General features: G+C 44.9%; 1 protein-coding gene across 1 annotated transcript in view; it reads right to left on the bottom strand.

The window, feature by feature from the left end:
* LOC311122120 (low-density lipoprotein receptor-related protein 1-like) overlaps nucleotides 1–26,849 on the bottom strand; it is a gene marked incomplete at its 5' end in the record, with an annotated part of 43,699 nt that extends 16,850 nt beyond the window's left edge. The window contains 19 exons of the mRNA XM_084196525.1: nucleotides 3,341–3,478; nucleotides 3,676–3,813; nucleotides 4,098–4,220; nucleotides 4,463–4,585; nucleotides 4,989–5,121; nucleotides 10,172–10,278; nucleotides 11,775–11,891; nucleotides 12,203–12,328; nucleotides 12,763–12,885; nucleotides 13,146–13,265; nucleotides 18,903–19,019; nucleotides 19,338–19,431; nucleotides 19,882–20,030; nucleotides 20,191–20,379; nucleotides 22,749–22,954; nucleotides 25,218–25,405; nucleotides 25,735–25,854; nucleotides 26,221–26,306; nucleotides 26,666–26,849. Coding sequence (XP_084052651.1) covers nucleotides 3,341–3,478; nucleotides 3,676–3,813; nucleotides 4,098–4,220; nucleotides 4,463–4,585; nucleotides 4,989–5,121; nucleotides 10,172–10,278; nucleotides 11,775–11,891; nucleotides 12,203–12,328; nucleotides 12,763–12,885; nucleotides 13,146–13,265; nucleotides 18,903–19,019; nucleotides 19,338–19,431; nucleotides 19,882–20,030; nucleotides 20,191–20,379; nucleotides 22,749–22,954; nucleotides 25,218–25,405; nucleotides 25,735–25,854; nucleotides 26,221–26,306; nucleotides 26,666–26,849 — 2,581 coding nt within the window. The remainder of the gene's footprint in view (nucleotides 1–3,340; nucleotides 3,479–3,675; nucleotides 3,814–4,097; nucleotides 4,221–4,462; nucleotides 4,586–4,988; nucleotides 5,122–10,171; nucleotides 10,279–11,774; nucleotides 11,892–12,202; nucleotides 12,329–12,762; nucleotides 12,886–13,145; nucleotides 13,266–18,902; nucleotides 19,020–19,337; nucleotides 19,432–19,881; nucleotides 20,031–20,190; nucleotides 20,380–22,748; nucleotides 22,955–25,217; nucleotides 25,406–25,734; nucleotides 25,855–26,220; nucleotides 26,307–26,665) is intronic.
* Nucleotides 26,850–27,008: the final 159 nt, after the last annotated feature.

Genomic DNA, 27,008 nt, shown 5'->3' with positions numbered 1-27,008 from the left:
CCCTGTTGAGGACATCCTGGTGTATGTAATAAGCTTCACCCTGTTGAGGACATCCTGGTGTATGTAATAAACTTCACCCTGTTGAGGACATCATGGTGTATGTAATAAGCTTGACCCTGTTGAGGACATCCTGGTGTATATAATAAGCTTGACCCTGTTGAGGACACCCTGGTGTATGTAATAAGCTTGACCCTGTTGAGGACATCATGGTGTATGTAATAAGCTTGACCCTGTTGGGGACATCATGGTGTATATAATAAGCTTGACCTTGTTGAGGACATCCTGGTGTGTGTAATAAGCTTGACCCTGTTGAGGACATCCTGGTGTATGTAATAAGCTTGACCCTGTTGAGGACATCCTGGTGTATGTAATAAGCTTCACCCTGTTGAGGACATCATGGTGTGTGTAATAAGCTTCACCCTGTTGAGGACATCATGGTATATGTAATAAGCTTCACCCTGTTGAGGACATCCTGGTGTATATAATAAGCTTGACCCTGTTGAGGACATCATGGTGTGTGTAATAAGCTTCACCCTGTTGAGGACATCCTGGTGTATGTAATAAGCTTCACCCTGTTGAGGACATCATGGTGTATGTAATAAGCTTCACCCTGTTGAGGACATCCTGGTGTATGTAATAAGCTTCACCCTGTTGAGGACATCCTGGTGTATATAATAAGCTTGACCCTGTTGAGGACATCATGGTGTGTGTAATAAGCTTCACCCTGTTGAGGACATCCTGGTGTATGTAATAAGCTTCACCCTGTTGAGGACATCATGGTGTATGTAATAAGCTTGACCCTGTTGAGGACATCCTGGTGTATATAATAAGCTTGACCCTGTTGAGGACATCCTGGTGTATGTAATAAGCTTGACCCTGTTGAGGACATCCTGGTGTATATAATAAGCTTGACCCTGTTGAGGACATCATGGTGTATATAATAAGCTTGACCTTGTTGAGGACATCCTGGTGTGTGTAATAAGCTTGACCCTGTTGAGGACATCCTGGTGTATGTAATAAACTTCACCCTGTTGAGGACATCATGGTGTATGTAATAAGCTTGACCCTGTTGAGGACATCCTGGTGTATATAATAAGCTTGACCCTGTTGAGGACACCCTGGTGTATGTAATAAGCTTGACCCTGTTGAGGACATCATGGTGTATGTAATAAGCTTGACCCTGTTGGGGACATCATGGTGTATATAATAAGCTTGACCTTGTTGAGGACATCCTGGTGTGTGTAATAAGCTTGACCCTGTTGAGGACATCCTGGTGTATGTAATAAGCTTGACCCTGTTGAGGACATCCTGGTGTATGTAATAAGCTTCACCCTGTTGAGGACATCATGGTGTGTGTAATAAGCTTCACCCTGTTGAGGACATCATGGTATATGTAATAAGCTTCACCCTGTTGAGGACATCCTGGTGTATATAATAAGCTTGACCCTGTTGAGGACATCATGGTGTGTGTAATAAGCTTCACCCTGTTGAGGACATCCTGGTGTATGTAATAAGCTTCACCCTGTTGAGGACATCCTGGTGTATGTAATAAACTTCACCCTGTTGAGGACATCATGGTGTATGTAATAAGCTTGACCCTGTTGAGGACATCCTGGTGTATATAATAAGCTTGACCCTGTTGAGGACATCCTGGTGTATGTAATAAGCTTGACCCTGTTGAGGACATCATGGTGTATGTAATAAGCTTGACCCTGTTGAGGACATCATGGTGTATATAATAAGCTTGACCTTGTTGAGGACATCCTGGTGTGTGTAATAAGCTTGACCCTGTTGAGGACATCCTGGTGTATGTAATAAGCTTGACCCTGTTGAGGACATCCTGGTGTATGTAATAAGCTTGACCCTGTTGAGGACATCATGGTGTGTGTAATAAGCTTGACCCTGTTGAGGACATCCTGGTGTATGTAATAAGCTTGACCCTGGTGAGGACATCCTGGTGTATGTAATAAGCTTGACCCTGTTGAGGACATCCTGGTGTGTGTAATAAGCTTGACCCTGTTGAGGACATCCTGGTGTATGTAATAAGCTTGACCCTGTTGAGGACATCCTGGTGTATGTAATAAGCTTCACCCTGTTGAGGACATCATGGTGTGTGTAATAAGCTTCACCCTGTTGAGGACATCATGGTGTATGTAATAAGCTTCACCCTGTTGAGGACATCCTGGTGTATATAATAAGCTTGACCCTGTTGAGGACATCCTGGTGTATATAATAAGCTTGACCCTGTTGAGGACATCCTGGTGTATGTAATAAGCTTGACCCTGTTGAGGACATCATGGTGTGTGTAATAAGCTTGACCCTGTTGAGGACATCCTGGTGTATGTAATAAGCTTGACCCTGTTGAGGACATCATGGTGTATGTAATAAGCTTGACCCTGTTGAGGACATCCTGGTGTATGTAATAAGCTTGACCCTGTTGAGGACATCCTGGTGTATGTAATAAGCTTGACCCTGTTGAGGACATCATGGTGTGTGTAATAAGCTTGACCCTGTTGAGGACATCCTGGTGTATGTAATAAGCTTGACCCTGGTGAGGACATCCTGGTGTGTGTAATAAGCTTGACCCTGTTGAGGACATCATGGTGTATGTAATAAGCTTGACCCTGTTGAGGACATCCTGGTGTATGTAATAACCTTGACCCTGTTGAGGACATCATGGTGTATGTATTAAGCTTGACCCTGTTGAGGACATCCTGGTGTATGTAATAAGCTTGACCCTGTTGAGGACATCATGGTGTGTGTAATAAGCTTGACCCTGTTGAGGACATCCTGGTGTATATAATAAGCTTGACCCTGTTGAGGACATCATGGTGTGTGTAATAAGCTTGACCCTGTTGAGGACATCATGGTGTATGTAATAAGCTTGACCCTGTTGAGGACATCCTGGTGTGTGTAATAAGCTTGACCCTGTTGAGGACATCCTGGTGTGTGTAATAAGCTTGACCCTGTTGAGGACATCCTGGTGTATGTAATAAGCTTCACCCTGTTGAGGACATCCTGGTGTATGTAATAAGCTTGACCCTGTTGAGGACATCCTGGTGTGTGTAATAAGCTTGACCCTGTTGAGGACATCCTGGTGTGTGTAATAAGCTTGACCCTGTTGAGGACATCCTGGTGTATGTAATAAGCTTCACCCTGTTGAGGACATCCTGGTGTATGTAATAAGCTTGACCCTGTTGAGGACATCCTGGTGTGTGTAATAAGCTTGACCCTGTTGAGGACATCATGGTGTGTGTAATAAGCTTCACCCTGTTGAGGACATCCTGGTGTATGTAATAAGCTTGACCCTGTTGAGGACATCCTGGTGTATGTAGTGTACCTTCACAGGTGTTATGACCAGTCTTCTGGAAGCCTGGTTTGCAGGAGCAGAAGGAGTCTGTCCCGTTGCTGACACAGTGTGCCTCGTCCCCGTCCCCACACAGAGTCCTGTTACTCCTGCAGTCGTTCAGCTTGGTGTCTGCAGGGCCAGGAACACATACACACCACAGGCAGGGAAAAACAGTGTTGAGCCATTGGAAGGTTAACGGAACATTGTGTAAAACAAGAACATATGTGTGAGAAAAAGAAACCAACGCCGTCTTCTCTAACATGCCATGAGAACGGTATCCATCAGTAGACATGGTGATAGTGTTAACCAGTCATGACTTGGAGCACCTGTCTTGCAGTGGATCTCGTCCGAACCGTAGTCTTCACAGTCGTTGAAGAAGTTACAGCGCAGGTTGGAGCTGATGCACCTCCCATTGGCACACAGGAACTCATCCTTGTCACAGGTAGGCTCGGCTGGAGGGGGCTCTGAGAAAACACACATAGACCAACCATCACATTGCCCCTGAGTGGATAAATAAAGTTGTACATTTATTTCAATTAACACAATGACTCTGATCCAATGTCCATAATTGCAAACCAATGAATAAAAAAACAATGAAGCACTGTATTGGATATGCATTCTGTTATAAGTAACATAAGTGGTATGCTAGGGTGGACAGATGGAACCTCTCCACAGGGAACAACAGATCATCAAGGAGACAGCCTTGTGTTGGTGTGTGTGTTAAAGGCCAGCAGCACAGTAAACTCACGGCAGTTGAGCTCATCAGAGTTGTCCCCGCAGTTGTCAACTCCGTTACACTGTTTGGACACCTGCAGACACACACGGTCGTTCTGGCAGCGGAAACTCCTGGTGGGGGGGCACTGGAACATCCCTAACGGGAGGAGAAAGAGGGGTTAGGAGTCAGAACAGGCTTTAGGATCCATACCCTTTTCAGACCATCGTGACAACCAGAACTGAACTGTGGTGGCTCTGATATTTTATTTTAACATTGTCCTTTCCATCATGATGGATGAGTAACCAGGCCAGCACAGTACAGGTCAGTTCAGCTCGGTACTGTGAAAAGGGCACTAGTCGACAGGATAGGATGTCACAGGATCTGATGTCACTACTCACTGCACTCATCAGGGTTCTCGTCCGAGTTGTCTCCACAGTCGTCCTCTCCGTCGCATTTCCAGGCCAGGGGCTTACACAGCGTGTTGTTACACTGGAAGTCATCCAGGGGGCAGTGTCTCTCAACTGAGACATGGAGAAAAGAAGAAGAACAACTGTAGGTTGTCCATTATTGATCCTGTTCCTATAGATCAGGGTTCTTCAATTCCGGTCCTGGAGGGCCGAAACACCTCTGTTTTTCATCCTCTCCTTCTAATCAGGGGCTAATTCAGACCTGGGACACCAGGTGAGTGCAATTAACTACCAGGTAGAAATAAAAAACGAAGAAGAACGAAAAAGAAGTGTTTCGGCCCTCCAGGACCGGAATTGAAGAACCCTGCTATAGATCCTACCACAGGCTAGATCTCCAGAATCCCTCTCAATTAGGAAACGTAGAGGATATTCAATCTTAGTATAACCACTCTCTTTCAGCACTGTGACCATCTCAAACGCCGGCATGAGTGAGGCACATTGGGACACACAAACTCACCAGCGATGTGACACCTCTCCTCATCGCTGCCGTCCAAACAGTCAGCATCTGCGTCACAGCGCCAGCGGTTGGGGATGCAGTGGCCGTTCTGACACTGGAACTGATCACTGTCACACTTCAGGTCACAGCCGTCCTGAGGAACACAGACACACGCACGCGCGCACACACACACACACACACACACAGACGCACGCACGTACGCACCCACCCACACACGCACCCAGTCCCTCTCTCAATTTTAATCACTCAAGTAAAAGGCACATCTCTAAGCTATAAGGTCAACCGATAATATTTATTTTTATTTATTTTTATTTAACCTTTATTTAACCAGGTAAGCCAGTTGAGAACAAGTTCTCATTTACAACTGCGACCTGGCCAAGATAAAGCAAAGCAGTGCGATAAAAATAACAACACAGAGTTAAATATGGAACAAACAAAACAAAACATACAGTCAATAACACAATAGAAAATCTATATACAGTGTGTGCAAATGTAGTAAGTTATGGAGGTAAGGCAATAAATAGGCCATAGTGCAAAATAATTACAATTTAGTATTAACACTGGAATGATAGATGTGCAGAAGATGATGTGCAAATAGAGATACTGGGGTGCAAATGAGCAAAATAAATAACAATGTAAATAACAATATGGGGATGAGGTAGTTGGGTGGGCTAATTACAGATGGGCTGTGTACAGTTGCAGTGATCGGTAAACTGCTCTGACAACTGATGCTTAAAGTTAATGAGGGAGATGTGTCTCCAGCTTCAGATATTTTTGCAGTTCGTTCCAGTCATTTGCAGCAGAGAACTGGAAGGAATGGCGGCCAAAGGAGGTGTTGGCTTTGGGGATGACCAGTGAGATATACGTGCTGGAACGCATACTACGGGTGGGTGTTGCTATGGTGACCAATGAGCTAAGATAAGGTGGGGATTTGCCTAGAAGTGATTTATAGATGACCTGGAGCCAGTAGGTTTGGCGACGAATATGTAGTGAGGGCCAGCCAACGAGAGCGTACAGGTCACAATGGTGGGTAGTATATGGGGCTTTGGTGACAAAACGGATGGCACTGTGATAGACTACATCCAATTAGCTGAGTAGTGTTGGAAGCGATTTTGTAAATGACATCGCCGAAGTCAAGGATCGGTAGGATAGTCAGTTTTACAAGGGCATGTTTAGCAGCATGAGTGAAGGAGGCTTTGTTGCGAAATAGGAAGCCGATTCTAGATTTAACTTTGGATTGGAGATGTTTAATGTGAGTCTGGAAGGAGAGTTTACGGTCTAACCAGACACCTAGGTATTTGTAGTTGTCCACAAATTCCAAGTCAGACCCGTCGAGAGTAGTGATTCTAGTCGGGCGGGCGGGTGCAAGCAGCGTTCGATTGAAGAGCATGCATTTAGTTTACTAGCGTTTAAGAGCAGTTGGAGGCCACGGAAGGAGTGTCGTATGGCATTGAAGCTCGTTTGGAGGTTTCCAATGAAGGGCCAGATGTATACAAAATGGTATCGTCTGCGTAGAGGTGGATCTGAGAGTCACCAGCAGCAAGAGCGACATCATTGATATACACAGAGAATAGAGTCGGCCCGAGAATTGAACCCTGTGGCACCCCCATAGAGACTGCCAAAGGTCCAGACAACAGGCCCTCCGATTTGACACAATTAACTCTATCTGAGAAGTAGTTGGTGAACCAGGCGAGGCAGTCATTTGAGAAACCAAGGCTATTTAGTCTGCCAATAAGAATGCAGTGATTGACAGAGTCAAAAGCCTTGGCCAGGTCGATGAAGACGGCTGCACAGTACTGTCTTTTTTCGACCGCGGTTATTATACCGTTTAGGACTTTGAGCGTGGCTGAGGTGCACCCATGACCTGCTCGGAAACCAGATTGCATAGCGGAGAAGGTACGGTGGGATTCAAAATGGTCGGTGATCTGTTTGTTAATTTGGCTTTCAAATAATTTTGAAAGGCAGGGCAGGATGGATATCGGTCTGTAACAGTTGGGATCTAGAGTGTCACCCCCTTTGAAGAGGGGGATGACCACGGCAGCTTTCCAATCTCTGGGGATCTCAGACGATATGAAAGAGAGGTTGAACAGACTGGTAATAGGGTTTGCGACAATTTCGGCGGCTAATTTTAGAAAGAAAGGGTCCAGATTGTCTAGTCCAGCTGATTTGTAGGGGTCTAGATTTTGCAGCTCTTTCAGAACATCAGCTATCTGAATTTGAGTGAAGGAGAAGCGGGGGGGGGGGGGGGGGGGGGGCATGGGCAAGTTGCAGCGGAGGGTGCAGAGCTGGTGGCCGGGTTAGGGGTAGCCAGGTGGAAAGCATGGCCAGCCGTAGCAAAATGCTTATTGACATTCTCGATTATCGTAGATTTATCGGTGGTGACAGTGTTTCCTAGCCTCAGTGCAGTGGGTAGCTGGGAGGAGGTGCTCCTATTCTCCATAGACTTTACAGTGTCCCAAAACTTTTTGGAGTTAGTGCTACATGATGCAAATTTCTGTTTCAAAAAGCTAGCCTTTGCTTTCCTAACTGACTGTGTATATTGGTTCCTGACTTCCCTGAAAAGTTGCATATCGCGGGGGCTGTTCGATGCTAATGTAGTACGCCACAGGATGTTTTTGTGCTGGTCAAGGGCAGTCAAGTCTGGGGTGAACCAGGGGCTATATCTGTTCTTAGTTCTGAATTTTTTGAATGGGGCATGCTTATTTAAGATGGAGAGGAAAGCACTTTTGAAGAACATCCAGGCATCCTCTACTGACGGAATGAGGTCAATATCCATCCAGGATACCCGGGCCAGGTCAATTAGAAAGGCCTGCTCGCTGAAGTGTTTTAGGGAACGTTTGACAGCGATGAGGGTTGGTCGTTTGACCGCGGACCCATTACGGACTCAGGCAATGAGGCAGTGATCGCTGAGATCCTGGTAGAAGACAGCGGAGGTGTATTTAGAGGGTAAATTAGTCAGGATGATATCTATGAGTGTGTTTACGGATTTAGGGTTGTACCTGGTAGGTTCCTTGATAATTTGTGTGAGATTGAGGGTATCTAGTTTAGATTGTAGGACAGCTGGGTTGTTAAGCATATCCCAGTTTAGGTCACCAAGCAATACGAACTCTGAGGATAGATGGTGAGCAAGCAATTCACATATGGTGTCCAGGGCACAACTGGGGGCTGAGGGGGGTCTGTAGCAAGCGGCAACAGTGAGAGACTTATTTCTGGAGAGGTGTATTTTTAGAAGTAGAAGCTCAAACTGTTTGGGCACAGACCTGGATAGAATGATAGAGCTCTGCAGGCTATCTCTACAGTAGATTGCAACTCCGCCCCCTTTGGCAGTTCTATCTTGCCTGAAGATGTTGTAGTTCGGAATGGACATTTCTGAATTTTTGGTGGTCTTCCTAAGCCACGATTCAGACACTGCTAGAACATCAGGGTTGGCAGAGTGTGCTAACACAGTGAATAAATCAAACTTGGGGAGGAGGCTTCTGATGTTAACATGCAAGAAACCAAGGCTTTTACGGTTACAGAAGTCAACAAATGATAGCTCCTGGGGAGTAGGAGTGATACTGGGGGCTACAGGCCCTGGGTTAACCTCTACATCACCAGAGGAACAGAGGAGGAATAGAATAAGGATACGGCTAAAGGATTTAATAACTGGTCTTCTATTGCATTGGGTACAGCGAAGAGGGGCAGATTTCCGGGCGTTGTAGAATAGATTCAGGGTATTATGTACAGACAAGGATATGGAAGGATATGAGTACAGTGGAGGTAAACCTAAGCATTGGGTCACGATGAAAGAGATAGCACCCAACATAGAGGGGTTGTTAGTAGGGGAGAGTGGGGTAAGTTGAGCCACCCTATAATTTATAATTTGACCAAATATTTAGGAAGAGTCTGTGAAGGAAGAAACCACATGGGAAAAGTGGTAAACAAAGTTAGGTCCAAAAAACGGGTTTTAACCAAGTCAAATTAATTTATTGTGTTTGAGGTTTCATGATGCTTGTATATAAACCAAAGTAGATAATTGAAAGATTGTTCTATACATGAGTTATGGTCTCTATAAGCTTCATTATAAACATGTAGCTGGGTGGTTCGAGTCCTGAATGCTGATTGGCTGAAAGCCGTGGTATATTACGGGTATGACAAAAAATGACTTTTTACTGTTCTAATTACATTGGTAACCAGTTTATAATAGCAGTAAGGCACCTTGGGGGTTTGTGGTATACGGCCAATACACCACAGCTGAGGGCTGTATCCAGGCACTCCGCGTTGCGTCGTGCTTAAGAACAGCCCTTAGCCGTGGTATATTGGCCATATATATGTGGTCCTCTGTAGCTCAATTGGTAGAGCATGGCGCTTGTAACGCCAGGGTAGTGGGTTCGATCCCCGGGACCACCCATACGTAAAAATGTATGCACACATGACTGTAAGTCGCTTTGGATAAAAGCGTCTGCTAAATGGCATATATATCTTTTTTTTATATCACACCCCCTCGTGCCTTATAGCTTAGATATGAGGTCCTAAACCTAGCAGGAAAGTGCATCCTTGTAGCTGTGTGGGCTAATATAGTCAAAATGTCTGCCTTGGGGTAAGTTGAGCTAATGGCCATGGGGTAAGTTGAGCCAATGATTGAGCCAATGGCAAGTTGAGCGAATTGAAGTGTTTTCTTCCCAGGCGTAATGCAAGGCATTATCTCTGGGATATGAGGTAACAACAGGGCCTATGTTACAAGTGTAAAAAAAAACGAAAAAGTGCTTGTGATGTAAGCCTAAAATGATTCAAAGTGCAATTGTGATTGTGCTGAATTGTGTTTGGAAATAAAGATAGACAAGTAGTGGTAATATTTCATTCAGTACAGAAATTTGTAGACGGCTTAACTTACCCTGTCCCGCGGCTCAACACACCCCATACCCGGGATAAGTTGTGCCAAGAGACCACTTTTTTTGGACAAGCTATGTTTTCAAAACTGTAAAATGTACATTAATTCAGATTATTTCCAGGTATACACAACATCCTGAAATATATGTAGATATCTTTGTTTGAAATAATACTATATTTGCCTTGACGGAGTGATACTGAATGTAAAGATTGGCTCAACTTTCCCCACTCTCCCCTACAGTATGAGTCCGTAGCGTTATCTAACACACGTGTCTAACCCAGATATGTTGCTGTGGTTGAGTCAGGTGTGTTACCTCATCAGATCCGTCAGCACAGTCATGGTCTCCATCACACTTCCACCTCCCGGCGATACAGCGTCCGTTGGTACAGGCAAACTCACTCTCTGAGCACGGTCGAGGGACTATAGAGACACAGCAACACAGGTCTCACATAAGGACCACTATACTGTATAGCTTAGCTGGAAATGGCTTCCAAATAGGTGTTGTTTTTAGTAAAAGTCCAAATTCACAGGGGAGAGAGTACTGTACACAACAACTCACCTCACAACACATCACAAAACCTCACAACACAACACATCACAACACACCACCTCACAACACACCACAACACCTCACAACACACTACAACACTTCACAACACACCATAACACATCACAACACACCACAAGCATGGACACACAGAGGGAGGCCAACAATGATGGTCAAAGGAGAGCTCCAGAGATGAAATAGATGTCCTAGGTGCCTGATGAACAACATTGCATATTTTCTGAAACTGGTAGCATAGCTGTGTGCTTTCACCCTGCTTAACGGAAGTTAGCCTCTTTTTTGTTTTGTTTGTACTTTTTCGTGATATCCAATTGGTAGTTACAGTCTTGTCCCATCACTGCAACTCCCGTACGGACTTGGGAGAGGCGAAGGTCCTCCGAAACATGACCCTGCCAAGCCACACTGCTTCTTGACACACTGCTCGCTTAATCCGGAAGCCAGCCACACCAATGTGTCAGAGGAAACACTGTACAACTGGCGACACGAGTGAATGTGCCCGGCCCGCCACAAGGAGTCGCTAGAGCGCAATGGGACAATGACATCCCGGCCGGCCAAACCCTCCCCTAACCCGGACAACGCTGGGCCAATTGTGCGCCGTCTCATGGGTCTCCCGGTCACGGCCGGCTGCGACACAGCCTGGGATCAAACATGGGTCTGTAGTGACGCCTCTAGCACTGCGATGCAGTGCCTTAGACCGCTGCGCCACTCGGGAGGCCCCGGAAGTTAGAGTCTTAGAAAATAAGACTTACACTTCGTTGAGTACAGAGGCCTCAGGTGGTCATGTAGGAAATTACAATACTTTACTGTAGAAACACTCATTTGGAGCACTACTTTGACTTGTCACTGTCTGAGGAGATATCAGGGGAGATGGGAGTTGAAATGGGCATCATCAGACATATAAATGACTGCGATGGGATTGAATAGGATGCAATGGGAGGGGAGGAGCAGAGTGACATTAGGGGTTGGTGAGATGGGGATGGTTGAAAGTGGAGACCTACCTCTGGCTCATGCCAACAGGTCAGTGAATGGGAAATGAAACGTAAACATTAGATGAGGTGAGATGCATCACAGATGAGTTAAGGCCAAACTAAATGATAATGTCTCAGTGTGTGTTACAAAACATCTACTGACACTGGGACGCAAAACAAACACACAAGAATCAAACAATTGAAACAGTATTCCGATGGTCGGTCATGAGGACTAAGGCGCAAGCTTCCAATGCAGAACATGTTATGCCCAAAAGATCACAAACCATGAGCATACTATAAATGCAATGATACAATGCAGTGACATTGGCCAGGGTGAGATGGGGCCACAAGGATAGTGTAACAGGAATGATAGAGAGACATACCACACTTGTCCTCGTCTGAGTTGTCCCCACAGTCGTTGTCATAGTCACACTGCCAGCGACCCGGGACACAGCGGTTGTTCTTACACCTGAACTGGTATGGCTCACACGTCCTCTCATCTACACAGCGACACGGCAAGGGTCAGACCATCAGCTCCATAACACGACACTACAGTACATGCAAACTGTACAGGAGGTTAACACCATAGCATGAACCTTCATAGAGGAGATAAACACCCCTCTACAATACACGTATGATCTTGTTGGCAATCTCAAGGATTGCTAGAGGGAATTCAGAGAGAGAGAGAGTGAATTTTGTATTAAAATAAAGTCTAATGGATGCAGTACCGGGTCATAACCAGATTATATGGTAAGGATCCAGATAAATGCTTTGTAGTCTCTGCTTCCTGTGTGACAGACAGAACACCCACCACACTCCTCTTTGGGTTCGTCAGATGAGTCTCCACAGTCATCCTCCCCGTCACACTTCCACCGGGCCGGGATGCAGCGACCAGAGTCCTTACAGCGGAACTCATCCTCGCTACACGTCATCTGGGCTGGAGAGTTAGGAGAGGAGGGGGGAGGAGAGTTAGGAGAGGAGAGGGGAGGAGAGGAGAGGAGGGGGAGGAGAGGAAGGGGGAGGAGAGGGAGAGGAGGGGGGAGGAGGAGGTGGGAGGAGAGGGAGAGGAGGGGGGAGGAGAGGGAGAGGGAGAGGAGGGGGAGGAGAGGAGAGGAGAAGAGAGGGAGAGGAGGAGGGGGGAGCGTTAGGAGAGGGAGAGGGGACAGACTGAGGCTTGTCACAGGCCAGATGACAGACTGAGTAAAGTATAAGGTGGAGGGAGGATGTGACGAGGTCTGAAAGATCTAGTGTATCTGTAATTCACTAGTTTGGTATGTTAGCCAGAAACATGTATTCTACTGCAACATGGATATTGAACTTGACTTGCGTGTCTGTCATTATTCTAGAATAGTCCTCTGAATGGGGTCTTACTGCAGTTGGCTGGTTCGTCCGATCCGTCCACACAGTCATTGTCACGGTCACACACCCAGACACGAGGGATACAGCGCTTGGTGATGGCACACTGGAACTGGGTGGGCGCACAGGTGACCTCGGCTAGAGGGAGAGAGATCAGACAGACGACTGTTACTGACTGGAGAGAGCAACCCATAACAACAACAACAACAACAGTTTATTTCTTATTTAACATTCATCTATCCAGGTTAGTCTCACTGAAATACAATCTCTTTCACAAGAGAGACCTGGTGCAACACAGCAGTATTACCAGCAATTAAGAACAAAACATACTAAATGTATAACATGTAATAAAGAATGTAGATGAGGAGATAGGCAGGAAAGAGAAGGTGTGGACTCACGGCAGTCCGTCTCGTCCTCTCCTTCTCCACAGTTGTCCTGTCCGTTACAGCGGAAGACTCCCGGGATACAGCGGCTGGGGTGGGAGCACTTGAACTGACTGGGCAGACACACGTGGATATCTGTAGAACAATCACACATAGACAGAAACAAGACATGTCAGAGAGACGATAGAGGATGGGTAAGAATAGATGTTAGGAGGTGAAGATATGAAGGGTTGAGAGAGAACGAGGCAGAGAGAGGGAAAGAGAGAGCAAGATTGAGAAAGAGGAGGGAGTCAGAGAGAGGGAGAGCAAAAACGACAGAACGAAAAGAAAGAGAGAGCGAGAGAGAGAGACAGAGAGAGAGTGACAGAGAGAGACAGAGACAGAGAGAGACAGAGAGAGAGACAGAGAGAGAGACAGAGAGAGAGTGACAGAGAGAGAGCGAGAGAGAGAGCGAGAGAGACAGAGAGAGAGACAGAGAGAGAGTGACAGAGCGAGACAGAGAGAGAGAGAGCGACAGAGAGAGTGACAGAGAGAGACAGAGAGAGAGAGACAGAGACAGAGAGAGAGACAGAGAGAGAGTGACAGAGAGAGCGAGAGAGACAGAGAGAGAGTGACAGAGCGAGACAGAGAGAGAGAGAGCGACAGAGAGAGCGACAGAGAGAGACAGAGAGAGAGAGACAGAGACAGAGAGAGAGACAGAGAGAGAGTGACAGAGAGAGCGAGAGAGACAGAGAGAGAGACAGAGAGAGAGACAGAGAGAGAGTGACAGAGCGAGACAGAGAGACAGAGAGAGAGAGAGAGAGAGAGAGCGACAGAGAGAGCGACAGAGAGAGAGACAGAGAGAGAGAGAGACAGAGAGAGAGACAGAGAGAGAGACAGAGACAGAGAGAGACAGAGAGAGAGACAGAGAGAGACAGAGAGAGAGACAGAGAGAGACAGAGAGAGAGAGACAGAGAGAGAGAGAGAGACAGAGAGACAGAGACAGAGAGAGACAGAGACAGAGAGAGAGAGAGTCAGAGAGAGAGAGAGAGACAGTGACAGAGAGAGAGACAGAGAGAGAGAGACAGAGAGAGAGAGAGAGAGAGCATAGACTTGCTATTGAGAAAGGCCGCCGTAGGCAGACCTGGATCTCAAGAGAAGACATGCCAATAAATCCCTTAAATTGAAATTGAAAATGCAATTGAATTGAGAGAGAGAGAGAGAGAGAGAGAGAGAGAGAGAGAGAGAGAGAGAGAGAGAGAGAGAGAGAGAGAGAGAGAGAGAGAGAAAGAGAGAGACTTCCACCCTGCTACCATACAGCGGGTAAACGCAAGTATTTCCCGTGACTGTGCATCAAAACCAAATGTCTTCCTGGCACACCACTCCACCCTGGACGTGAACAGCCTTTACGACCAGGTCCACCTATACAAGGCAGCAGTGCCCACCTTCGCCCGGACCCTAAAGGATATCGCCCTCAACCGCAGACCCAACACCTCACACAGGAGCAACAGATCAACAGACACCCCGCCCAGACCAGCGAGACACTCTCCCAGACCTGCGGGACCCCCCCCCAGGACCTACACATAGAGGACCCCCGCAGAGAGGACCTACATCCAGACCACAGCACCATCAACCACATCTACACCCCCACCCCAACCAATTAACCCCCCCCCCAAGTCAACCATGTCCACACCCCATTTAGGCCCCCTCAGATCAGACCTATGCCCCTCCTACCCACCCCAAGCCCCCCACTCCCACAAAGAGGGCCTCAACATGAAAGTCACACATACGCCCAGGCCGTGAGCAGGCAAACTGGCCCAACACCCACTCTTACACTAGCCCAAGCCAATGTACCAGATGCTCAGCAGGCTCTGCTCACAATTACTGGCCTGAGGCCAAACCACACAACCAACAACATTAGACACTTTATGGAACACAAAGCCTTCACTATTTCATCCTGGAATATCCAAGGCCTGAGGTCATCTGCCTTTGGCCTAAAGAGCAGGAACCTGGACTTCACCAAAGAAATCGGAAATACAGACATTGTCATCCTACAAGAAACATGGTATAGAGGAGACGGACCCACTGGTTGCCCTCTAGGTTACAGAGAGCTGGTAGTCCCATCCACCAAACTACCAGGTGTGAAACAGGGAAGGGACTCAGGGGGTATGCTAATTTGGTTTAGAGCAGACCTAACTCACTCTATTAAATTAATCAAAACAGGAACATTTTACATTTGGTTAGAAATTCAAAAGGAAATTATCTCAACTGAGAAAAATGTCCTCCTGTGTGCTACCTATATCCCCCCACTAGAATCCCCATACTTTAATGAAGACAGTTTCTCCATCCTGGAGGGGGAAATCAATCATTTCCAGACCCAGGGACATGTACTAGTCTGTGGCGACCTAAATGCCAGAACTGGACAAGAACCTGACACCCTCAGCACACAGGGGGACAAACACCTACCTCGAGGTGACAGCATTCCCTCCCCCATATGCCCCCCTAGGCACAACTACGACAACATAACCAACAAAAATGGGTCACGACTCCTGCAGCTCTGTCGCACACTGGGTATGTACATAGTCAATGGTAGGCTTCGAGGGGACTCCTATGGTAGGTACACCTATAGCTCATCTCTTGGCAGTAGTACTGTAGACTACTTTATCACTGACCTCAACCCAGAGTCTCTCAGAGCGTTCACAGTCAGCCCACTGACACCCCTATCAGACCACAGCAAAATCACAGTCTACTTGAACAGAGCAATACTCAATCATGAGGCATCAAAGCCAAAAGAACTGAATAATATTAAGAAATGCTATAGATGGAAGGAAAGTAGTGTTGAAACCTACCAAAAAACAATTAGGAAACAACAAATTCAATCCATTCTAGACAACTTCCTGGACAAAACGTTCCACTGTAATAGTGAAGGTGTAAACTTGGCAGTAGAAAACCTAAACAGTATATTTGACCTCTCAGCTTCCCTATCAAATCTAAAAATCTCTAACAGAAAACCAAAGAAAAGTAATAACAGTGATAAATGGTTTGATGAAGAATGCAAAAACCTAAGAAAGAAATTGAGAAACCTATCCAACCAAAAACATAGAGACCCAGAAAACCTGAGCCTACGCCTTCACTATGGTGAATCACTAAAACAATACAGAAATACACTACGGAAAAAGAAGGAACAGCATGTCAGAAATCAGCTCAATGTAATTGAAGAATCCATAGACTCTAACCACTTCTGGGAAAATTGGAAAACACTAAACAAACAACAACACGAAGAGCTATCTATCCAAAACGGAGATGTATGGGTAAACCACTTCTCCAATCTTTTTGGCCCTATAACAGAGAACAAACAGCAAAAAAATATACATGATCAAATGCAAATCTTAGAATCAACTATTAAAGACTACCAGAACCCACTGGATTCTCCAATTACATTGAATGAACTACAGGACAAAATACAAACCCTCCAACCCAAAAAGTCCTGTGGTGTTGATGGTATCCTCAATGAAATGATAAAATATACAGACCACAAATTTCAATTAGCTATACTTAAACTCTTTAACATCATCCTTAGCTCTGGCATCTTCCCCAATATCTGGAACCAAGGACTGATCACCCCAATCCACAAAAGTGGAGACAAATTTGACCCCAATAACTACCGTGGGATATGCGTCAACAGCAACCTTGGGAAAATCCTCTGCATTATCATTAACAGCAGACTAGTTCATTTCCTCAGTGAAAACAATGTACTGAGCAAATGTTAAATTGGCTTTTTACCAAATTACCGTACGACAGACCACGTATTCACCCTGCACACCCTAATTGACAAACAAACAAACCAAAACAAAGGCAAAGTCTTCTCATGCTTTGTTGATTTCAAAAAAGCTTTTGACTCAATTTGGCATGAGGGTCTGCTATACAAATTGATGGAAAGTGGGGTTGGGGGAAAAACATACGACATTATAAAATCCATGTACACAAACAACAAGTGTGCGGTTAAAATTGGCAAAAAACACACACATTTCTTTCCACAGGGCCGTGGGGTGAGACAGGGATGCAGTTTAAGCCCTACCCTCTTCAACATATATATCAACGAATTGGCGAGGGCACTAGAACAGTCTGCAGCACCCGGCCTCACCCTACTAGAATCTGAAGTCAAATGTCTTCTGTTTGCTGACGATCTGGTGCTTCTGTCACCAACCAAGGAGGGCCTACAGCAGCACCTAGATCTTCTGCACAGATTCTGTCAGACCTGGGCCCTGACAGTAAATCTCAGTAAGACAAAAATAATGGTGTTCCAAAAAAGGTCCAGTTGCCAGGACCACAAATACAAATTCCATCTAGACACCGTTGCCCTAGAGCACACAAAAAACTATACATACCTCGGCCTAAACATCAGCGCCACAGGTAACTTCCACAAAGCTGTGAACGATCTGAGAGACAAGGCAAGAAGGGCCTTCTATGCCATCAAAAAGAACATAACATTTGACATACCAATTAGGATCTGGCTAAAAATACTTGAATCAGTTATAGAACCCATTGCCCTTTATGGTTCTGAGGTCTGGGGTCCGCTCACCAACCAAGAATTCACAAAATGGGACAAACACCAAATTGAGACTCTGCATGCAGAATTCTGCAAAAACATCCTCCGTGTACAACGTAAAACACCAAATAATGCATGCAGAGCAGAATTAGGCCAATACCCGCTAATTATCAAAATCCAGAAAAGAGCTGTTAAATTCTATAACCACTTAAAAGGAAGCGATTCCCAAACCTTCCATAACAAAGCCATCACCTACAGAGAGATGAACTTGGAGAAGAGTCCCCTAAGTAAGCTTGTCCTGGGGCTCTGTTCACAAACACAAACAGACCCCACACAGCCCCAGGACAACAACAACAACAACACAACTAGACCCAACCAAATCATGAGAAAACAAAAAGAGAATTACTTGACACATTGGAAAGAACAAACAAAAAAACAGAGCAAACTAGAATGCTATTTGGCCCTAAACAGAGAGTACACAGTGGCAGAATACCTGACCACTGTGACTGACCCAAACTTAAGGAAAGCTTTGACTATGTACAGACTCAGTGAGCATAGCCTTGCTATTGAGAAAGGCCGCCGTAGGCAGACCTGGCTCTCAAGAGAAGACAGGCTATGTGCACACTGCCCACAAAATGAGGTGGAAACTGAGCTGCACTTCCTAACCTCCTGCCAAATGTATGACCATATTAGAGACACATATTTCCCTCAGATTACAGCGATCCACAAAGAATTCGAAAACAAACCCAATTTTGATAAACTCCCTTATCTACTGGGTGAAAAACCACAGTGTGCCATCACAGCTGCAAGATTTGTGACCTGTTGCCACAAGAAAAGGGCAACCAGTGAAGAACAAACACCATTGTAAATACAACCCATATTTATGTTTATTTATTTTCCCATTTGTACTTTAACTATTTGCACATTGTTACAACACTGTATATATACATAATATGACATTTGAAATGTCTTTATTCTTTTGAAACTTCTGAGTGTAATGTTTACTGTTAATATTTATTGTTTATTTCACTTTTGTTTACTATCTACTTCACTTGCTTTGGCAATGTTAACACACGTTTCCCATGCCAATAAAGCCCTTAAATTGAATTGAATTGAATTGAATTGAGAGAGAGAGAGAGAGAGAGAGAGAGAGAAAGACAGAGAGAGAGAGAGAGAGAGAGAGAGAGAGAGAGAGAGAGAGAGAGAGAGAGAGAGAAAGACAGAGAGCATAAAAGAGGATGTACCGCAGTTGGCCTCGTCCGAATTATCCTGGCAGTCGTTGTCCCCATCACAGATGTAAGCTGGGTTGGTACAGATGCCTGTCCCACACTGGAACTGGCCTGGCCTGCATTTGAACTTAGCTACAGGGAACAATGGATGTCACAGACAGAGACACAGTCAGAGGTTGTTTCAAAGTCTGAAACAGGCCCATAGCAGTTTCACCAACCATCTTCCTCTCTTACTCCCTCCTCTCAACCTCAGAGCCCCGTAGAAACATCCATGAGACTTTGCTATGCATCCACATACTCCTCATTAACCCACCATTCACCACTCAAGTATGTATCACTGGCTTTGCCAAGGTCATGGGTTGAATTCCCACAGGGACCACATACACACACTAGAAATGTATACAGACACTGTACTATAAGTCGCTTTGGATGAAAAAGTGGCACACTCACGGCATTCTGCAGGCTCGTCCGAGCGATCCCCACAGTCGTCCTCCGTGTCACACTTCCACCAGAATGGGATGCACTTGTCGTTTTTACACACAAACTGGACGAGGAGAGGAGGAGAGAGGAGAGGAGAGAGGAGGAGAGAGGAGAGAGGAGAGAGGAGAGAGGAGAGGAGGAGAGGAGAGAGGAGGAGAGAGGAGAGCAGAGGAGAGGAGAGAGGAGAGGAGGAGAGGAGAGAGGAGGAGAGAGGAGATGAGAGAGGAGAGAGGAGGAGAGAGGAGAGAGAAGAGGAGGAGAGGAGAGAGGAGGAGAGAGGAGGAGAGAGGAGGAGAGAGGAGAGGAGAGAGGAGAGAGGAGAGAGGAGAGAGGAGAGAGGAGGAGAGAGAGAAAGAGAAAGAGGGTGAACTCAAGCTGATGACACACTGTATGTACTGCCGTGATAATGATGCTTAATTGACCAATCACAAAGCATACCCCTATTCCACAAAAGGCTGTGTCGCCCCCTAGCTGTCTGGCCCCCCAATGGCCATATCATTACACAGTCCCTCACCTGGCTGGCAGTGCAGTTGGACATGCAGGTGAGACCATCGTTGGCCAGGTAGAAGTTGGTGGGACAGGCACACTTGTAGCCCCCTCCAGGGCTCAGCAGACACAGGTTACTACATCCGCCGTTGTCTGTTTGGCACGGATGGTTAAACACTGGAACCATAGAGGGGAGAGGGAGACTGTTTCAACTGGAACAACCACGTGTGTGTGTATGTCTGTGCGTGCTTGAGTGTGTTTGTGTGTGAGTATGTGCGTCTGTGTCTATGTGTAAGTGTGTGAGTGTGTGTGTGTGTTGTACATGCGTATTTCTTACCCTCAGGCTGGCGGTAAGGGTGGTAGATGTGGATGTCCATGGGCCGGTGGAGGGTAGTGATCAGGGTGGTCTTGTTGACGCCCAGGGTCTTGTGACACCTGTTGATGGACTTGGTCTCCCAGTCGGTCCAGTAGATGTACTCCTCAAACAGAGTCATGGCAAAGATGTGGGGGATGTCCTGGGTAAGCACTGTGGACACAAACACACACAGTCATAGAGGAGTGAGGCAATTCGAATCGTATTACACTGTGTTTTACCTGGCCACCACGTGACCTGGCCAGTCAGCTCATAACTCTGGGGGCCATAATTACATCACAATGTTGTTAGTCAAATCATTCATAGTCACACAATGCCCAATGACCAACACAAGGAAAACTGGATATGGAGCATTAGCCATTCATGACAGCATGACAGTACCTCACAACTTTATCTCTGGGTTGTGTAGCATCACAACTTTATCTCTGGGTTATGTAGCATCATTACTATCTCTGGGTTATGTAGCATCATTACTATCTCTGGGTTATGTAGCATCACTACTTTATCTCTGGGTTATGTAGCGTCACTACTTTATCTCTGGGTTCTGTAGCATCAATACTATCTCTGGGTTATGTAGCATCACTACTTTATCTCTGGGTTATGTAGCATCATTACTATCTCTGGGTTATGTAGCATCACTACTTTATCACTGGGTTATGTAGCATCATTACTATCTCTGGGTTATGTAGCATCATTACTATCTCTGGGTTATGTAGCATCACTACTTTATCTCTGGGTTATGTAGCATCACTACTTTATCTCTGGGTTATGTAGCATCACTCTTTATATCTGGGTTATGTAGCATCATTACTATCTCTGGGGTATGTAGCATCATTACTATCTCTGGGTTATGGAAAAACCCCATTAGCTGCCTGACTGTCCCCTGATGTAAAAGCACTGTAGGCTACAGCTACAACACAGACACACACATGCCACACCCTGGATTAAAACATCACTCGTGGCATTAGGATGGTGGCATCTCATCATTGGTAAATTGATATTCTAATCAGTGTTGTGGTACAAATACAATACGAGACTCTTGCCACCTGGACAAATCCTGAGGGAATTTCTGCCATGATACTGGAGCTGAGAGGAGATGTTTGTTGGATCTACATGGAGTGGCCTTTGACCAGCTCCCTCCCTTATTTCAATTCAAACAGCCTGAGTCTCCCTTAGCAAACACACTGGCCCCATTAGTGTGTGTGTGTGCCTGTTACAGGAGGGAGTCGCAGTTCCGGAGCGACCCACTAGGTGTCATCCTCCGACAACCTTAGGCACCTCCTCACTCACAGTCTGGACTAATCATTATCCTATTGGTGTCACCTGTGTCTACCTGTTGACCTGTATGCCCTTACTCTCCTGTGTTCCCTTGCTCTGTTTTCTCTGCTAGTTTCTCGATGCCAAACAGTACTAATCAGTGTCTGATCGCGAGACGTATGTACAGGTACTTGAGAAGTGTTCTCCCTGTTTCATTGTTGTTTACTGTCTATTCTGCACCGCACCTGGGTCACACCTCACACCAACCGTTACATGTGCCTAGGTTAAAATGAATGGCCCACAGGTGGGCTAGCACCACTGCACCAGAGCGCTAACATGGGCCAGGCTCAACTGTTAACCTTTTACTGCAGTGGGCTAAATCAGGGTCACACAGAGTGTTTCTTGGAAGTCTTTAAAAAATCTACTTTGAAAGAAAACTATACACCTCACACACATGGTTATGGGCTTTAAAAAAAGAAGACACCTGTACCATGTCAGATATAGAGTTGAAATGTATTGAGTTTTGAGTTTGCATCCCAATATTACACTTTATATACATCACAGAAGACTGAAATATAACAAAACCGTTTGACATAGATAAGCCGGATTTTCAGCGGTGAAAAAAAATAAATGTTTATCAATTATGAAATTATGAAACATACTAATAACATTCCACCCATGAGCTTGCTTCAGGCAATGGGAACCATAGTCAGCCAGGTCAGGGCAAGTCCCACAGAACACACATGCAGCTTACACATTGAAATCTGGATCCCAACTCTACTATGAAACCTCCATGATGACCAAGATATGGGCGAGGAGATAAATCATCTGAAAGCAAGCTTTGTGTGCAACATGCTCTAGTGTCAAACTGTGGTTTGTGAATGTGAGAAATTCTAATCAGGAACTTCCTCTGCATCCCTGCATTCTTCTGCATGGCTGATTGGCTGACAATAATTATGTATTGTTCTAAGTCTGGTAACAAGGTTTGGGATATTCAGACGTCATCCATGTGACAGCCTCATCAGTAGTCTGACAGAACAACAGTCTTCCTTCTCTCTCTCTGTCCATTGGGCCTGTGTACTGTGGCAGGGCTATCCCCAGCACCACTGTGACCTGGTCTGTGGCATCATGCTGTGTGTGTTTTTTTTACATAATTACATAACCAATTATGTGACAGCGGTTTGATGTTCCATGATGGCAAATTGAATGTAGTCATTTCTCCTATTACATGAATGACTGTGTGTGTCTATGACAATATACATTACCCGTGTGTCTGTTGGTCCCGTCCAGGCTGGCGAACTCAATGTAGTCCTCTCTGGCGTCGGCCCAGTAGATGCGGTCATTGATTAAGTCCAGCGTGAGGCCGTTGGGCCAGGTGATCTTATCCTCTACGATCACACTTCTGTTGGAGCCGTCCATCCCGATCCGCCCTATGTGGGGGTTGTCCCCCCAGTCTGACCAATACAGGTACCTGATGAACAGGACAGGGGAGAGGATCACATTATTACACCATTACATCAGCATCACATTATTACACCATTACATCAGCATCACATTATTACACCATTACATCAGGATCACATTATTACACCATTACATCAGGATCACATTATTACACCATTACATCAGGATCACATTATTACACCATTACATCAGGATCACATTATTACACCATTACATCAGGATCACATTATTACACCATTACATCAGGATCACATTATTACACCATTACATCAGGATCACATTATTACACCATTACATCAGGATCACATTATTACACCATTACATCAGGATCACATTATTACACCATTACATCAGGATCACATTATTACACCATTGCATCAGCATCACATTATTACACCATTACATCAGGATCACATTATTACACCATTACATCAGGATCACATTATTACACCATTACATCAGGATCACATTATTACACCATTACATCAGGATCACATTATTACACCATTACATCAGCATCACATTATTACACCATTACATCAGCATCACATAATTACACCTTTACATCAACATCACATTATTACACCATTACATCAGAATCACATTATTACACCATTACATCAGGATCACATTATTACACCATTACATCAGCATCACATTATTACACCATTACATCAGAATCACATTATTACACCATTACATCAGGATCACATTATTACACCATTACATCAGCATCACATTATTACACCATTACATCAGGATCACATTATTACACCATTACATCAGCATCACATTATTACACCATTACATCAGCATCACATTATTACACCATTACATCAGGATCACATTATTACACCATTACATCAGCATCACATTATTGCACCATTACATCAGGATCACATTATTGCACCATTACATCAGGATCACATTATTACACCATTACATCAACATCACATTATTACACCATTACATCAACATCACATTATTACACCATTACACCAGCATCACATTATTACACCATTACATCAGGATCACATTATTACACCATTACATCAGCATCACATTATTACACCATTACATCAGCATCACATTATTACACCATTACATCAACATCACATTATTACACCATTACATCAGAATCACATTATTACACCATTACATCAGGATCACATTATTACACCATTACATCAGCATCACATTATTATACCATTACATCAGCATCACATTATTACACCATTACATCAACATCACATTATTACACCATTACATCAACATCACATTATTACATCATTACATCAGCATCACATTATTACACCATTACATCAGGATCACATTATGACACCATTACATCAGGATCACATTATTACACCATTACATCAGCATCACATTATTACACCATTACATCAGCATCACATTATTACACCATTACATCAGGATCACATTATTACACCATTACATCAGCATCACATTATTACACCATTACATCAGGATCAAATTATTACACCATTACATCAGGATCACATTATTACACCATTACATCAGGATCACATTATTACACCATTACATCAACATCACATTATTACACCATTACATCAGCATCACATTATTACACCATTACATCAGGATCACATTATTACACCATTACATCAGCATCACATTATTACACCATTACATCAGCATCACATTATTACACCATTAAATCAACATCACATTATTACACCATTACATCAGCATCACATTATTACACCATTACATCAGCATCACATTATTACACCATTACATCAGCATCACATTATTACACCATTACATCAGAATCACATTATTACACCATTACATCAGTATCATTATTAGTGTAAAAGAGCACCATCTTGTAGTCATGGTCCTTTGAGCCGGATAGGACTTAGGGCCTTACCAGGAAAAACTCTGGGTACTAGTTGTAGCCTAAACTCTGGGTACTAGTTGTAGCCTAAACTCTGGGTACTAGTTGTAGCCTAAACTCTGGGTACTAATTGTAGCCTAAACTCTGGGTACTAGTTGTAGCCTAAACTCTGGGTACTAGTTGTAGCCTAAACTCTGGGTACTAGTTGTAGTCTAAATGTGGACATGTCGTCAGGAAGAATTTCTGTCCTTAATAATGACATACCATTATATTTCACTATCAATCCATACAGAGGAGGCCTGAGTATGTGACAAAGCGCCAGTCTCAGACCATGCAGAAGTTTATAGTGTAGCCTCCTGTACTGTATTATATTCTGGGCTGTGCCTCTTACCCATTGCGTACGTCCAAAGCCACAGCGCGTGGTTCCCTCAGACCGGTGTTCACCAGGACCAACCGGAAGGTTCCGTTGAGCTTGGACACCTCGATGGTGTCCCGCCCCTTATCACACCAGTAAAGATTCCCTCCCACCCAGTCTACAGCCAATCCATCTGGGTTACTGAGGGAGGTACGGTGCAGCACCTGGACAAGAGCCAATCAGAGCGTCAGATACTGGCTAACTGACCAACTAGAGAGTCATAGACTGGCCAACTGTCCAATCAGAGCCACAGAAAGGCCAACTGTCCAATAAGAGATAAATAAACTAGCCTACTGTCTAATGAGAATCACAGTCTTGGGAAATGTCCAATTCAACAGGTCAGTTGTCCAACCAGAGAGTCACAAACAGGTCAACTGACCAATCAGAATCACTAACAGATCAATGGTCTAATCAGAGTCAAGGACTAGCCAGCTGTCCAGCTGTCCTTAGACTCAAATGAGAGAGTCACAGACTGGAAAACTGCCATACTGACCTCTATGTTACTGCCATTGATGTTCATACGTCGTATCATGGAGCCCTGAGTGGTCACGTCTGTCCAGTAGATCATCTGCTCTGCATAGTGGAAGTCCAGTGCCACTGCGTTGTTCAGGCCCTGGTACCCACACACATACATTTTAAATAGGTTATTTGGATTCATAAATTACATTACACATGCATACATTTTTGAACTCAAATTATATTTCATTTGCAAAGGATCCAAAGATTCCAAAAATCATGCTTTGGATGTATATAATGTCTGGGCACATAGTCATGGAAACAAAAATCATAGTCCCCTCCACTCCGTCAAGCATACACCCTCGAATACACGCACATGCACGCAAACACACAACACTCGAACGCATACACATTCACACGCCACGATACATCCGTTATCACTATCACTGATTATGGAAAATCCTAAAACTGACACATGTTTAACATTTAGCTCATTGTTCCCACACAGTGCTTGTTGTCTCACCTGTTTTATCAGGGTGTAGTTGGTACCATCCAGGTCCAGCTTCCTTAGGTAGTACCGGTTAGCAAAGATCAGGAACGGCTCCTCATCTGTAGAGAGACAGACAGATCGGGGAAAGGGGCTCTGTGTACAGTTGAACTTGTCACAAAGAAATACATTTTTTAAATGTATTTATTTTGTTTTACCAGGTAAGTTGACTGAGAACACATTCTCATTTACAGAAACGACCTGGGGAATAGTTACAGGGGAGAATGAGGGGGGATGAATGAGCCAATTGGAAGCTGGGGATGATTAGGTGGCCATGGTATGAGGGCCAGATTGGGAATTGAACCACTTACAGCTGGGCCATGTTCCCTGGGGCACGCAATGGAAGACATTTTAAAATAAAACGAAAATGAGCCTTTCTTATTGGACCTTAAGTCCAAGTAGTCCCCGCTGTTGGTCTTACCAGAGGTGGACTTGCAGATAGTAGGATCTTCAGGTCGTAGCTGGAAGCCCTCCACACAGAGACAGTGGAAGGATCCGTGTGTATTGATACAGCGCTGGGTACAGGGGTAGGATGTGGTACACTCATCTATATCCACACATGTCTTCCCATCCCGCTTCAGCTGGAAACCAGGAAGACACCTGCACTGTAGGGATCCAGGGGACACACAGACAACATGTCAATACATCAGAACACTGTAGGGACCCAGGGGACACACAGACAACATGTCAATACATCAGAACACTGTAGGGAACCAGGGGACACACAGACAACATGTCAATACATCAGAACACTGTAGGGACCC

Source organism: Coregonus lavaretus, assembly GCF_964263955.1.
Source record: "Coregonus lavaretus genome assembly, contig: HAP1_SCAFFOLD_1790, whole genome shotgun sequence".
Classification (NCBI taxonomy): Eukaryota; Metazoa; Chordata; class Actinopteri; order Salmoniformes; family Salmonidae; genus Coregonus; species Coregonus lavaretus.
The sequence above is the reverse complement of the archived record's forward strand: the minus strand, read 5'-3'. Positions and strand labels throughout refer to the sequence as shown.